This window comes from Borostomias antarcticus (assembly GCF_949987555.1).
Source record: "Borostomias antarcticus genome assembly, chromosome: 13".
NCBI lineage: Eukaryota > Metazoa > Chordata > Actinopteri > Stomiiformes > Stomiidae > Borostomias > Borostomias antarcticus.
This window is the reverse complement of record NC_140246.1, coordinates 14,000,288-14,012,610: the sequence shown is the minus strand read 5'-3', so window position 1 is coordinate 14,012,610 and position 12,323 is coordinate 14,000,288. Positions and strand designations below refer to the sequence as shown.

At 52.1% G+C, this 12,323-nt stretch overlaps 1 protein-coding gene across 1 annotated transcript in view; it reads right to left on the bottom strand.

Moving 5' to 3' along the window:
- dgki (diacylglycerol kinase, iota) overlaps positions 1 to 12,323 on the bottom strand; it is a gene marked incomplete at both ends in the record, with an annotated part of 53,299 nt that overhangs the window by 5,426 nt on the left and 35,550 nt on the right. The window contains 14 exons of the mRNA XM_084447577.1: positions 2,475 to 2,595; positions 2,852 to 2,889; positions 3,137 to 3,162; positions 3,322 to 3,443; positions 7,528 to 7,568; positions 7,757 to 7,826; positions 8,020 to 8,064; positions 8,144 to 8,223; positions 8,818 to 8,918; positions 10,057 to 10,119; positions 11,114 to 11,226; positions 11,411 to 11,497; positions 11,627 to 11,738; positions 12,074 to 12,147. Coding sequence (XP_084303703.1) covers positions 2,475 to 2,595; positions 2,852 to 2,889; positions 3,137 to 3,162; positions 3,322 to 3,443; positions 7,528 to 7,568; positions 7,757 to 7,826; positions 8,020 to 8,064; positions 8,144 to 8,223; positions 8,818 to 8,918; positions 10,057 to 10,119; positions 11,114 to 11,226; positions 11,411 to 11,497; positions 11,627 to 11,738; positions 12,074 to 12,147 — 1,093 coding nt within the window. The remainder of the gene's footprint in view (positions 1 to 2,474; positions 2,596 to 2,851; positions 2,890 to 3,136; positions 3,163 to 3,321; positions 3,444 to 7,527; positions 7,569 to 7,756; positions 7,827 to 8,019; positions 8,065 to 8,143; positions 8,224 to 8,817; positions 8,919 to 10,056; positions 10,120 to 11,113; positions 11,227 to 11,410; positions 11,498 to 11,626; positions 11,739 to 12,073; positions 12,148 to 12,323) is intronic.

The window sequence follows — 12,323 nt, the reverse complement described above, 5'->3', positions numbered from 1 at the left end:
CGCGGAGCCTGAGTCCATCCTGCCGGTCTCGCGTGTCATAGGGGTGGTCACAATGAACATCGAGGCAGTGGTGAGGCAGGCCCAACGCGCCCAACCCAGTCCGGCCAACGTTCCTCCTCGCAGGCTCTTCGTGCCTGACTCGGTCCGGTCCCGGGTGCTCCAGTGGGGCCATGCCAGCCGGTTTGCGTGCCATCCCGGGGTTCACCGCACCTTCTCCTTCCTGAGCCGACGGTTCTGGTGGCCCTCCATGAGGTCCGACGTCCGGGAGTTTGTGGTCGCCTGTCCCGTCTGCTCCCGCAGCAAGGCGTCCCACCAGCCCCCGGCTGGCCTCCTGCGTCCTCTCCCGGTCCCCAGCCGTCCCTGGTCCCACATCGCCCTGGACTTCATCACCGGTCTTCCCCCCTCCAGGGGCAACACGGTCATCCTCACCGTGGTGGACCGGTTCTCCAAGGCGGTCCATCTGGTGGCGCTCCCCAAGCTCCCGTCCTCTGCGGAGACAGCTGAACTCCTCGTCCAACATGTCTACCGGCTCCACGGTCTCCCCGGAGACATTGTCTCGGACCGTGGGCCTCAATTCACCTCCCAGGTCTGGAGGGCCTTCTGCAAGGAGATCGGCGCCACCATCAGCCTCTCCTCTGGCTACCACCCGCAGACCAACGGCCAGGCCGAACGGGCCAACCAGAGCCTGGAGTCCGCTCTCCGCTGTGTGTCGGCTCTCCACCCCACCTCCTGGAGCAAGGACCTACCCTGGGTCGAATACTCCCTCAATGCCCTGACCAGCGCTGCCACTGGCAGGTCTCCGTTCGAGTCATCCCTCGGGTACCAGCCCCCGCTGTTCTCTCTCCAGGAGTCGGAGGCCTCCGTCCTCTCCGTCCAGGCCCACCTCAGCCGCTGTCGCCGTGTCTGGAGGGAGGTCCGCAGGGCCCTGCTCCGCTCCAACGAGCGCTCCTGCCGCGGTGCCAACCGCCGCCGCACTCCTGCTCCGGCGTATCGGCCCGGTCAACGTGTTTACCTCTCCACTGCTGACCTTCCGCTCCAGGTCCCCTCCAAGAAGCTGGCTCCGCGCTTCGTTGGGCCCTTCGAGATCGACCGTGTCCTGAACCCGGCTGCGGTACGTCTTAAGCTCCCTGCTTCCATGCGGGTACACCCTGTATTCCATGTGTCCAAGATCAAACCTGTCTCCTCGAGTCCTCTCATGCCTTCTGCCCCAGCTCCTCCGCCTCCCCAGATGGTCGACGGGCATCCCCAGTGGACGGTTCGGCGGCTGCTGAAGGTGCGCCGCCGGGGTCGGGGGTTCCAATACCTGGCGGATTGGGAGGGGTACGGCCCCGAGGAGTGCAGCTGGATCTCCAGGCAGCTCATTATGGACCCGTCTCTCCTCCGGGACTTCTACCGGGCCCATCCTGACGCCCCCGGTCGGTCGCCAGGTGGCTCCCCTCGGGGGGGGGGTCCTGTTACGGCTCGCATGCCCTCGCCTCCACAACCGTCTCCCTCTCTCCCCTCTGGGTCCGCTGCGCGCTCGGGGCGTTCTACGCGCTCTACCGCACGTCGCATCAGCCCGGGTATACAACGCTCTGGCTCTCCGGAGTTTCCCCCCACTGCCGGGCGTTCCCCATCTCCGGCCAGCTCCGCGGACTCGGCAGTCTCCTCCCTCTCCGGTGACGAAGAATCGGATCCCGACATGCCCAGCACATCGACCCGTGCGCAAAGACAAGAACGGCGCGCTCGTCTCCGACGATGACGCTGGCGCGGCTCTACTCACCGGTTCCCAATTATCATCACCACACCTGTCCCTCGTTCTGCAATCACCTTCAACCTCTACAAAAACCTGGTCTACACTCCACTCATCGCCAGATCTTACCATAATACTCTTGTGGTAAAGTATAGCCTAAGCCTACAATCTCCTTACCCGTATTTTGTAGTGTTTTTTCCCGTTCCCGTTTGTGATTACTCTCACTCACCCTGCCTCCCCTCCTCATCTCTCCAGTTCCTGCCTGACCCACGTCTGTACGATTACCCCGCTCCTGCCTGACCACCGCCTGTACGACCCCGCTCCTGCCTGACCATCGCCTGTACGACAACCCCGCTCCTGCCTGAACATCGCCTGTACGACAACGCTCCTGCCTGACCATCGCCTGTAGGACAACCCCGCTCCTGCCTGAACATCGCCTGTACGACAACCCCGCTCCTGCCTGACCATCGCCTGTACGACAACCCCGCTCCTGCCTGACCATCGCCTGTACGACAACCCCGCTCCTGCCTGACCATCGCCTGTACGACTACCACGCTCCTGCCTGACCATCGGCTGTACGACTACCACATCCCCCTTTTTGATCTTATTAAATCGCCCCTCCGGGCTTTACCGTTCCTTGCCTCCTCCTTTCCTGTTGCGCCTGGGTCCCAAAACCAAACCCTCACACACACCCACACCCACACCCACACATACACACACACATGCACGCGCTCACACTTACCGTGCCCCAGTATGAAGCTAACCAGCGCCGTGTGTCCGTGCTGGGAAGCCAGGTGTAGCGCTGAACATCCCCCAGAATCCCTTGCCAACAGGCTGACCCCACGACTCAAACAGCCTGAAAGCTGAGCATGTGTGTGTATGTGTGTGTATGTGCGTGTGTGTGTATATGTATGTGTGTGTGTGCGATAGAGAAAGAAACAAAGAAAGAAAAAATTCATTGCAGTGCGGAATTTAACAGTGCGTCATGTTTACTGGGTCGCAACAGAAAATCAGAGCCCCACCCTACTGAGTCATGCAGCAGTAAGAGCTCTCGCTGCGTACTGTTTCCCATCAAAGGTGTGTTTGTGCGTGCGTTTGTGAAAACAAGTAGGTGATTACCATCGCCAGGTCCCCCGAAGACGCAGCCGTGAGCAAGGCTGTGGAGAAGACAGATTTATTGGTCAGACAAGCACCTGAACTTTCACCCGTTCTGGAACATTCTCTCTTCTCCTCCGTCACATGCCCCTCCCACTGGTACACTTGAGAGGCGTTTGCATACAGTGCATAGCGAGGGGACTTCCTCTAGTTTAAGGGATTTTTAGTTGGGTTTCCAATAGTTCATCATCTTGAGTAATTATAGGAATTCCAGGAAGTCAGTGTGTGTTGGTTAGTTGTTTCTCCTACCTTGTTCCTCTGGTGTGAGGGGAACCCTGAAAGGTGGGAACAGAGACAGGTGAGATTCATCCCATGAGACAAGTGACACACGTAAAATAACATGTAAAATAACAACATGACGTAATACGTGTTCTGTTTGGATTATGCTTTTGATTGTGCATGTTTTTTGTATGTGAATAGTTCTTCTCTCTCACCCTGAACAGGGCTCCACCACCAGGTCGGGCATGCCCGCTGTCCCCGGGCTCACCACAGGGCCCTCGTGGTCCAGGATGAACACCTCATCCTGACAGATCTCCGTCACGAAGTGGAGGTGCTCCTAAACACACGCACACACACACGTACAGTACACACACGCACACACATAGATGAGAAGAGATATTAGTTATGTCTACAACTGATAACAGCTCTTGCTTCACAGGGAAACTCTTAACGGCGTCATCAGCTAACATCCAGCAATTCAATCCTATCGTACGAATACGCATTGATAAGTGTGGCAGATGAAAACAATCATCCTTTAAATATCACACCCCTACATATTCTGTCCTGGCCCTGCAGTTGCTGGCATGGAGATGTGTAATACAGCCACGACAAGACATTTCTCAGACTCTAGTCCAACAGCCATTCTTCACTCTCCATTGAAAGGTCCCTACGATCCGGGAAATCCATCTCGCATTTTACAATTTGATCCTAAGGGATGATTCACTCATGTAAATTCACACAGTCAGACAGCGTGCAAGGTTTCTGAGGCAGTTTCCGAGTCTAATGTGTAGCCTATACAAAAACCATTGCACACAAACAGCTGTCAATTTGAGGATTTATACTACTACTACTACTACTACTACTACTACCACTACTACTACTACTACCACTACTACTACTACTATTATTATTACTACTACTACTACTACTACTACTACTACTACTACTACTACTACTACTACTACTACTGTACTACTACTACTACTACTACTACTACTGTACTACCACTACTACTACTACTACTACCACTACTACTACTACTACCACTACTACTACTACTACTATTATTACTACTACTACTACTACTACTACTACTACTACTACTACTACTACTACTACTGTACTACTACTGTACTACTACTACTACTACTACTACTACTACTACCACCACTACTACTACCACTACTACTACTACTACTACTACTACTACTAATAATAATAATAATATAATAATAATAATAATAATACAACTTTAATTGTATAGCACCTTTCATACCAAAAAAATATTATTGTGACAATAATTACAAAGAAACAAGCAGCACTGGGTCGGGGCCGGGCGTAGGAAGAGGAAGAAGGAGGAGATAAAGGACAAATATATGAGGGCCTGGGAGTACACATATACAACCTGGTGCAGGCATGTTTCCTGTTAACTGCTACAGTTAGGAGATGGAACAAGGTTTGAGGTTGTGACATGGCCACAGCTCTTTTCTGTCCTGGCCACACAGTGAACTGCCCACCGACCTCTCTCCAGGCTCCTCCCCCCCTCTCTGTGGTGGGCGTGGTCTCTCCCGGTCCCTGCCTTCAGGATCCCCAAAGTGTCCAAACCGCAGGCGGCTCCGCAGGCCTCTAAAGGGGCTAAGAACCTGTGGGCTAGGAAGCAAGCCCCCTGGGCCGGACCTCCGTCGTCTCCGCCTCCTCCTCCGGCGGCCCGATAGCCTCTCCTCTGGGGGAGAGTGTGTCCAGTCTGCCCCCTCCATGGACGGCTCTCCCCCCACCCAGCTCCGTTGTAGAGCAAGTTCAGTGGGACAAGTTCAACGCAGAGTGCAGGACCCTGGGTGACGTTCATGTTCCCACACCGTCCACGGGAATGCTGAGAGGCCGTGCAAATTGCAAAATTCAGTGTCACTCAAGCAGCTTTATGCAGGTTGCCGAGGGCGCTGTCAAATGTGATAAAAATATGCAGAAAAAATATATGTTGAAAAACGAATCATTCTCTGCCACAACGCAGACCGTGGAGCTCCCCAGCATCGCCGCGGTGACGCAGGCCGCTGCTCTTCTGTGTGGTGTGCGGAGGGGCACGGTCAGTGTGCGTGGCGTGCCCCGACCACGAGAGGGCGCCAACGCTTAATGTTTGACGGGGTGTTGTTGCCCGGTTTGTCCCCTCTCTCTGCGCGGGCAAGAATGGGCGGCCTGGACACGGTCAGACTGGGTGCTGAGGATGTTGAAAAAGGGCTACAGGCTCCAATTCAATATCGCTCCCCCTCATTTCAGAGAGATAATCTACTCTCGTGCTCAGGGCGAGTCCGCCAATGTTCTCCTGGGAGAAATTTCCATTCTGAGGGAGAAGGGAGCTATAAGAGTTGTGCCTTTCGAAGAGACCCACAATGGTCGCTGAGAGCGACACATGTCCTGGGTGTTCTAAACTGTGGATTTGTTATCCAGGGGCAGCCCACTGTACAGTATGGGGACTGGAGACTTCACCCCGAGGTTGTGAAACAGATTTGGTCACGGTTCGGTCAGGCGACCGTGGACATTTATGATACGGCGGAGAACGCCCAGTGTCCCCTGTTCTTCTCTCTGCACGATCAGGGAGCCCCACTGGAGTGACCAAGGACCCTCCTTTATGCGTTCCCACCAGTGGCTCTCATTCCTCCGACTCTGGCCAGAGTGAGGGAAGGAGGCCTGTTGATGGTTCTAGTGGCCCCATGTTGGCCAGGGAAGCACTGGCTGGCAGACATTTTTCAACTCATGTCTGTCCCGCTGTGGCCGTTGCCGCTTCGCAGGGACCTGCTGACTCAGGCGCGGGGGGAAATATTCCACCCCCACCTGGAGGGGCTGGCCCGTGAGGGGCTCAACCTGACTTTGGTGGGGCTTCCCCATGGGTTTATCGACACTATTCAGTGAGCCAAAGCCTCGTCAACCAGGACGTTTTGGGCATAAGTGGCATGTTTACGAGAGCTAGTGCTCAGAGTCACATGCTGTTCCTTCTCAGTGTTCTGTTTCAGTGATTCTGTCGTTTCTACAGGACCTGATTGACCAGTAAGGTGTATTTGGCGGCTATTTCAGCTGACCATACTGGCTTTGGAGGAAAGACAGTAGGCCAGCACCCGTTGGTGTGCCGGTTTATGAAGGGGGCCCGGAGAAAACTGCCTACGTCCAGACCGTTCGCATCCTTCATGGGATCTTCCTACGGTACTGGATGCCCTTTCCTGTCCTGACCTTTTGAACTGTTGGAACAGGTGGAGTTGAAGGTGTTGTCTCTGAAGATGGCCCTGTTGCTTGCTTTAGCCTCGGCTAAGAGTATAGGAGAAGTCCAGGCACTTTCAGTGCATGGGGAGTGTACCAAGTTCTCCCCGGGGGACTCTAGGGTCAGTTTGCTGCCTAACCCTGCCTTTATTCTGAAGGTTGTAGGCTCTTGTTCCCCTATAGAACTGACTGCCTTCTACGCCCCACCTTTTGCTTCTGAGGAGTACAGCCGGTTGCATACTCTGTGTCCTGTCCGCACGCTGTGTATTTATTTGGATAGGACTCAGTTTCAGGAAGGGTGACCAGTTATTTGTCTTGGGCCAATCCCATGGATGTATTAATAGAACCAATAGGCCAATCCACACATGTGGAAACCGGTGTCTAAGCAGCGTCTTTCCCATTGGATGTTGGGGGCTATTTCCCTGGCCTACTCTAGCAGGGGCCTCCAGCCCCCCGCAGGTTTATGTGCGTACTCTACCAGGGGTTTAGCACCCTCACAGGCTCTCTTTAGGGGTGTCCCTATTCAGGAAGTGTTTGCGGCGGCATGTTGGGCTTCGCCCCACACTTTTGCTCATTTTTATAGGTTGGATGTCACGCCAAACAATTGGAAAATACCTATTTATGTAAGAGATATATGACACATAATCGGCCTTTACAAAATATAATTTTTGCCATAGGGTAGCCTTTTTGCCATAGGGTTCACATTCTTAAGTGATATATGTGGCTGCATATATGCTTAGACGCCGGTCAGAATCAGTCTCAGGATTCTCAGATTTGCAACACGAGCTGGGGCCTGACGTGTGATTCGCTCTCGTCCACATTGATAAATGCTGAACTTGGTGTGGAAATGACCGCACGCCCAGTTTTCTGCCAAGTGTTTTGCTTAGTAAATGTGGGCCATTGTCACTAACATTGTTGACCCAGCCTCCACCCGGGCCTCCAGTCTGGCCTCCTCCACCCCGGCCTCCACCCTCTGTTCTCCGCTCTGTATTGTATTGTTTAGACTGGGGGGACGTGTGACGTGTGCTCCCTGCTCAGGGGAATGTTTTTATGTTCTGCTGTTCCCCCAATCCCCCTTCAGAAATAGCAAAAACTGGAATACGCAGGTTTCTAGACTGAAACGGGGTCATGTTCAGACTCACAGAGGCCTGTTAGAGGGACAGAGGGATGCTTACCTGAGCCTTGTCGATGCGATAGAAGCGGTCTGCTGATGTAGCTGGGGAAAGACGCACAAAGAAGAAGACGTTCAATCACTGTGCTCAATCACTGTGTACATCGTATTGAATCTCTCTCTCCCTCTTTATCTCTCTCTTTCCCTCTCTCTCTTTCTCTCTCTCTCTCTCTGTCTTTCTCTCTCTCTCTCTCTATCTCTCTCTCTCTCTCTCTGTGTCTGCTGTCACTCACAGTCGAGGAAACTCCAGTTAGGGGAGAGTCTGCTGGCTGAGCTGGTCCTGGGAAGACCTCGACACTCATCCTGCAGAGAGAAAGAGGGGGGGGAGAGAGAGATAGAGAGAGAGAGAGAGAGGGAGAGAGAGAGAGAGAGAGAGAGAGAGAGAGAGAAAATAAATAGATTTGCCAAATATTAACATAAGCGGTGGGGAATAGATGACAAATGACTAACAGAAACAGCCAGAAAAGTTTTATAGACATTAGACACGGATAAATACCTGGTAGTGCACTCTGTGGCCAGCAGAGGGCACTTGGTGTAGATCCTGTCAGGAAATGGAGAGGCGAGTTTGAGGAAATTCCACAATAACAGCAAAACAACGACCAAACAGACAGACTGTTTACCTCCTGTAGTCTGTCTATGTAGAGTCTGCAGGTCTCCAGGTCACAGTCTCCCCTCACTACCACTATCCCCACTGGGATGGCTGCAACACACACACACACACACACACACACACACACACACACATACATATGAAATAAGTTTATACCCACATCTGAGACTACTGAACTATAACAATGCCACAGACAAAACCCAGGACCCCCCAGGGGGTCTGCAGTGACGTAGCGGTCTACGCATCAGGGTCCAGTGCAAGCGCCAGACACGAATATCCGCCGGATCCCACAGGGGGGAGGGGCATATTGGGGCCGCCACTCCCGAGGGTGGTTAGTTTAATTTCAGCAAGTGTCCGCCGCTCTACAGAGATCCCGTCTGGTGTTGGGAGTCTTGCGGGGTCCGTGTCTAATGTCTATAAAACTTTGTGTATGTGTGTGTGTGTGCGTGTGTGTGTGTGTGTGTGTGTGGTGTTGGGAGTCTTGCGGGGTCGTGCGGCCGACCCTCCACAGCAGCAACGGGGGGCGATTGGACAAGTGATCGGCGACCAAATTGGGTGAAAATTGGATGAAATCAGAAATAAATGTGTTTTTTGACACGTGACCCCCTAAAACACAAGCAGCCGAGTAGTAGTGTTTTAATAACCACCAATCACTCAAACAAACACACACACACACACACTTACAGATGTCTCGTAGGCGTTCCTTATCGTACTGTAGCCTGTCGTACTCCAGCAGACTGATCCGATTCACCCTCAGACGCAGACGGTCTGGCACAGCGTGAGGGCTGGGGGAACACACACACACACACACATATCATGTGATCCAGGGTGTAGATAAGGAAGCCTTCCCTGTAGGTGCGGTCAGTGTGAGAGTGCGACCCACGTGCAGGTCAGGAGACGGGGTCGGGGGTCACAGAGGAACAGGAGCCAGCACATTGACAGGTTAGAGAGGGTTAATGCAGCCAGACACACCCACACACACACACACACTCAAACACACGTACCGTAATATATAAACTTACATGAATATAGGAACATATGTGAACCACCTCATCCTCTGTCATTCACACACCGACACAGACTAGGGTTTCACATTTCCGGAAATATTCACAAACGTCCTATGGAAATTAACAGAAATTAACGGGAATAAACTAGGAAACAGAACTCTGTGTTTGACCAAGATTCACTTTCGGAGATGTGCCAATAACCACGATATACCAACAGGCAAATCAGCGGTAAAGGTATCACTCCGTAAACGCTGTCAGCTGGGGTTCTCAAACTTTTGTAACTTAAGGCCCACTTTTGATTGTTAAAACAATTCTGAGGACCACCTTCTCAAATACATGGGGGAAAAAAACATAACATGACTGAAGTTTGCATCCGATGGAACGTTCACTAGCTACATTTGCTGAACACATTTGTCTCAACACCAACAGATGTAATTGGCCTGGTGACATTCAAATGTAACTGGTCATTGAAATTATGCATTATACGTTTTTTATTTATATGTGAATTCTTGAGTACATTTAGTTGTAAAAATAACTAGCTTTGTAAATTACCAAACTTTATTTATTTTATTTTTTTTTCTAACCATTTGGCAGTAGGCTATCACTGCCTCCGCGGCCCACTGGATGGCGCTCTGCGGACCACTGGTTGAGAATGGCTGGCCTTTAGCAACGGTAAACAGTAGAGAGCTATTTCAGTTTGCGGAGCGCTGAACACAACGCAGTTTAGCGAAATTCAACACTACAAAGCCATCTTTTCACAAAAAAATATTTAACAACAGTGCAGTGCTGTCGTATAAAAGCAACAACGCACTCGAGGTCGACCCTCGACACAGACACACCGACACACACAGACGCACACACGCACCTTAAAGGGGGCCCTTTAAGGGGGGGGGGGTGGGGGGGCTGAGGTACTTACACAGAGAAGGAGTCGGGGGGAGCAGACAGGCGGCGCAGGTCGGCTGCACACACCTTCTGAATACTGCGGCCGCACGGCGCGCACACACACGACGGACGCAGAGGACAGGGGGGGGGGTTGAAGGGAGGAGGGAGAGGGAGGTGTAGAGGAAGGGAGGTGAAGGAAGGAGAGGAGGAAGAGAGAGGCACGTACAGAGAAGGACCGGAGGTAAGTAGACAAACACAGAGCATTAAAGTAGCGTCACGGAGCACTGGGGTAACAAACACACACACACATACATTCCAGTCATACACACACACACACACACACACACACACACACACACACACACACACACACACACACACACACACTCTACTGTAGCTATTGCAGCTGAGTTAGAGTGCTATACACACCCACGCGCGCACACACACACACACTCTAGTTATTGCAGCTAGAGTTAGAGTGCTATACATGAGCGAACACACACACATATACTCTAGCTGAGTTAGAGTGACATACACACACACAGACACACACACAGACACACACACACACACACACACACACACATATCATAGCTACTATAGGTCGACAGGGTTACTCGTGCTGCAGAGGTCTGGAGGAGATAGGGACAGATGCAGAAAGCAGCACGCAGGTGACGCCACAGAATTACAGGGTTGTGGATTACAGACTGATCCGGTGTGTGTTTGTGTGTGTGTTTTTGTGTGTGTGTGTTGTATGACTCACTTGTTGTAGAGAGGCACTGAGGTCTCCCTACTTCCAGTCCAGTGAATGTGTGTGTGTGTGTGTTGTGTGACTCACTTCTTGTAGGGAGGCACCAAGTTCTCCCTACTTCCAGTCCAGTGTGTGTGTGTGTGTGTGTGTGTGTGTGTGTATGAGTGTGTGTGTGTTCTCTGTGCATCTGACTCATACATGGATCAGGTTAATTGGGTTTACTTGTGCCCTAGAGCCTAACGGTGTAGTAGGTGTGAGCGTGTGTGTGTGTGTGTGTGTGTGTGTGTGTGTGCATACGTGCGTGCCTGCGTGTGTGTGCGTATGTGTGTGTGTTGCTCACTCATTAAGCAGGGGTACTGATGTTCGCCTCTTGCTCTTCTGGACCATGTTGGCCTGGTTACGCAGGGAAATTCGGAGGGTCGAGGGGGCCAGGCGACACGGCTCTCCATCCACCTGTACACACACACACACACACACACACAGAAGACCGTCCCTCTGAAACCAGCTTCAAACACCGATATCAACTGATCGATCACAACAGAAACAGACACATGAGAAAGAAAGTCAACCAAAGTCTACAGTAAATCATGCAGACAGTAGACTAGTGGTGACAGACAGTGTTGTTGTGTGTTCTCACCTGCACAGGGACGGTCTTGAAGGTGGTCAGGACCACCTCTCTACACTGGTGGAGCCTCTCACCATGACCTCCCACCTGCAGCGCCGCCTAGAGGCCAGGAGGAGGGATTACATGCAGCCTTCACTGATTCAGATATGTACTTTTGAAACACACACACGGACAATCACACACACACACACACGATCACAATTGCACACACACGTTGCACGCGCTCACCAGGGAGGCCATGGTGAAGCCGATGACCTCAATGCAGCCATCGTCATGGCGCTGAGGTTCAAAGTCCCGGTGGTCGCCTGTGTTGCCCCATGGCATGGTGCCTGCACAGTACCTGCGCACACACACACACACACACACACACACACACACACGTGTGCGCACATACACACACACATGCGCGCACATACACACACACACACACACACAATCACAATCATATACATGTCAATACAGACACAGGCTATCACTAAACAGAGAGATGGACAGACAGACAGACAGACAGACAGACAGACAGACAGACAGACAGACAGACAGACAGACAGACAGACAGACAGACAGACAGACAGACAGACAGGGAAGATCAGACAAACAGACAGACAGACAGACAGGGAAGATCAGACAAACAGACAGACAGGGCAGATCAGACATAGTGATAGACAGACCCACCTGGGAATGTTTAAGAACACAATGCATTGGAACTTCAATTCCTGGATCTTAGGGGTGAGATCTGTCCCATCACACTGAGTGAGAGAGAGAGAGAGAGAGAGAGAGAGAGAGAGAGAGAGAGAGAGAGAGTCAGCACGATAGAAGCAGAAAGATATGTGAGTGCATGTCACAGCCTGAGAGAAAACCAGCACATCACATAACAGCTGTAGTTCATCTCCTCACAGCTCACACTCTGCCTTCTCATTTACTC